This window comes from Capsicum annuum, unplaced genomic scaffold (genome assembly GCF_002878395.1).
Source record: "Capsicum annuum cultivar UCD-10X-F1 unplaced genomic scaffold, UCD10Xv1.1 ctg75766, whole genome shotgun sequence".
Taxonomy (NCBI): domain Eukaryota; kingdom Viridiplantae; phylum Streptophyta; class Magnoliopsida; order Solanales; family Solanaceae; genus Capsicum; species Capsicum annuum.
The window spans coordinates 1-3,013 of record NW_025885997.1 but is presented as its reverse complement, the minus strand read 5'-3'; the positions used below and the strand labels follow the sequence as shown (position 1 = coordinate 3,013).

At 40.0% G+C, this 3,013-nt stretch overlaps 1 protein-coding gene across 1 annotated transcript; it reads left to right on the top strand.

Annotated features, from left to right (window-relative positions):
* Positions 1-50: 50 nt before the first annotated feature.
* On the top strand, positions 51-2,969 carry LOC124894594 (the record flags this gene model as incomplete). The annotated part of the gene is made up of 4 exons (XM_047405192.1): positions 51-84; positions 512-790; positions 905-1,588; positions 1,848-2,969. Coding segments are annotated over 4 exons (1,015 nt in total), but the record flags the coding sequence as incomplete, so codon positions are not given.
* Positions 2,970-3,013: the final 44 nt, after the last annotated feature.

Genomic DNA, 3,013 nt, shown 5'->3' with positions numbered 1-3,013 from the left:
GTTGTTAATGATAAATGGTTTGAACTTTTTAATGACTACTTCTTTCATAGGTTCAACGTCTTGCAGCGACCTCCAGATGCATCGGTTAGTAGGTGTGAGACCATGGTGACCAAGGTGTTAAAAGGAGACGAGATAGACCTAGAGAAGTTGTCTCGAACGACCTATAATTTCTTGGAATCAATGCAGACTTGGTTAAATATAGGACACAATGTAGTATCAAGACTCATATAGGCCATATCTACTAGTTGGGAATAGGTTTTAATTATTTTCTTTATGTAACTTATTTTCACTTGTATTTTTATTTGGTATGATGATGACATGTGTTGAGCTTAAATGGAATAGTAAATTCTTATATCTCAACTTGTTTATGGCTGAAGCAAGTTGTTCTTCTTCCATAGGCACTACATTGGCCTTAGCTGCATGTTCGTTTGACTGCTTTGAACCTATCGTTCATGATAATCGTGTGTTTTCCAATCCACGGGTGTATTATTTCATGCTTCTAATCCTTTAGTTTTGGTTTTATGTTTTCATCGACACTAATTTCTCTATTGAACACGTTGTCTTTGTGTTCGATTTCATTGTTCATTTACTCCCTTCTTTGTATTTATTCATACTTCTGCTGAATCAGGGTACAAGCAAAGGACCAAATCAGAAGGTACCCATACTTTCTGCTGCGATATTGAATCTTGCAGACTTTGCTTCAGTAGCTGGAAATAAACAATACGGCATTGAAATTTTCATTCCTTTGGAAGTCTTTGTTGGCAGCTTCAAGAGTTGCCTTTCACTCTGTGTAAGAAAAACTAAAACACATGCTTTTTGCTTGCGTTCTGGTATTCCTGCAGGTACGTGAATATATTATCTAATGCGACTGTTCCTAAAGATATGTTCATATATTTGTTGACAGCTAGTGCTCAACCTTGTGGAATTGAGGAACACTCACGAAGCTTCAGAGACATTTTCGAAGTTTATCATGTCTTGTCCAGTATCTCCGAACCCTGGAAAGGCTTTGTTGACAGACAGAAATGGGCATGGTTCTTTAAAAGCAGGTCTGCGAAAGTTTAAATTTTTGAAAGCATTATCTTTTAGGCGACACAAGAAGGCATATAATGCAGAGGAAGGAAGCAGCATTGATGGAAGGAACTCAGTCAGAAGTGAGGATCCCGATTATGTTTATCCTGTGGATACAGATTCACTTGATGAGGATTCGGAAGGAGAATCTGAGGAAGGAAAAGAGGATACAAGTGTTCAGAAGTCATTCAGTTATGAAGCACTTGTCTATGCAAACCATGCTGGTGGATCATTTTGTTCAAATACAAGCGGCAGCAGCAGTGACGAGGATTTAGTCCACTACAGCCACCATATATCAGACACAAGGCACAAGTACCCTGAGGATACAACTGCAGCAAATCAATCTGCAGAGCAGAGTTCAAAACATAGCCTTCTTTCCTGGAGGAAGAGGAAGTTGAGTTTCAAATCTCCTAAAACCAAGGGGAAGCCATTGTTGAAGAAACATTATGGAGAGGATGGTGGAGACGATATAGACTTTGATCGCCGACAGCTTTGCTCATCCGACGAGTCTTCTTCTAGGGTACGTCTCCTTTTTTCTTGCGTTCTTTGTCATGTTTGACAAGTCATTTTTTATCTTCATGTCATGGTATGATCAGCGCGCAATAACTTGTACACCAATGTGCTTGGCGAATTGAAGATTACAAAGTTTGGTAGCTTTCTTTAGTAGCTTAGTCTACTTGTACATTTGTATCAAGTATCTAACTGCTGAGGTTTTCTTGTTCATGATTGAAGATATATGTCATAACTAGTCCTCTTACTAATGTGTGTAGTTCATGCAGGGGCACAAATCCGAGTAAACTTCTCCGATTTCAGTCTCTGAGTTTGGAGATGAAAGTTTCGCTGTGGGTAGTTGGGAGCAGAAAGAAATAATAAGCCGTGATGGACAAATGAAGCTGCAGACTCAGATCTTCTTTGCTTCGATTGATCAACGAAGTGAACCAGTTGCTGGTGAAAGCGCTTGTACAGCCTTGGTTGCTGTCATAGCTGATTGGTTCCATTGCAATCCTGAAGATATGCCTATCAAGTCCCAACTTGATTCTCTTATCTGTGAAGGCTCGATGCAGTAGAGAGATCTTTGTGAAAACGAGACCTATAGGGAACGTTTCCCAGATAAGCATTTTGACCTCGAGACAGTTCTCGAGGCTAAAGTGTGTCCTCTCTCAGTAGTCTCAGAAAAATCATTCATTGGGTTCTTTCATCCTGAAGGAATTGAAGAAGAGGAAGGATTCCACTTCCTTCATGGTGTCATGTCTTTTGACAACATATGGGACGATATTTCTAAGTCCGCTCAAGAAACTCCTCGTCATGGTGACTCCTGTGTTTACATTGTGAGTTGGAATGACCACTTCTTTATCCTCAAGGTTGAAAAAGACGCGTACTATATCATTGACACACTTGGGGAGAGGCTTTTTGAGGGTTGTAATCAGGCATATATCCTCAAATTCGACCAAGATACAATAATTATGGAGTACCTAGTGAGTCTCAACAATCAGATGATAAGCCATCTTGCAATAGAAAAGAGAAAACCGATGTCAAAGAGGCTGTGGATGAAAGAAAAATTGTCATGAGCACCAACAGCGACGACAGTATGCAGGAAGACAGGGCACCTGAAAAGAAAATCATTTATAGAGGTAAAGAGGCATGTAAAGAGTGCATTAAAAGTTTTTTGGCAGCAATCCCTATTAGGGAGTTACAAGTTGATGTAAAGAAAGGATTGATGGCATCGACACCCCTTCATCAGCGCCTATAAATCGAGTTCCACTACACAATGAGCTTTGTCCCCAAGTTTGAGGAGTCGTCTTCAGAAGAACTGATTGCTAACAGTTTGGCCATAGTACCATCGGTAGCAACAGAATAAGCAACGATTGGTAAAGCTTTACGAGTATATACATAGCGCTAATCCTTTTTGTTCTACATACCATTTAGGAATTTTGACCTGGAGAGT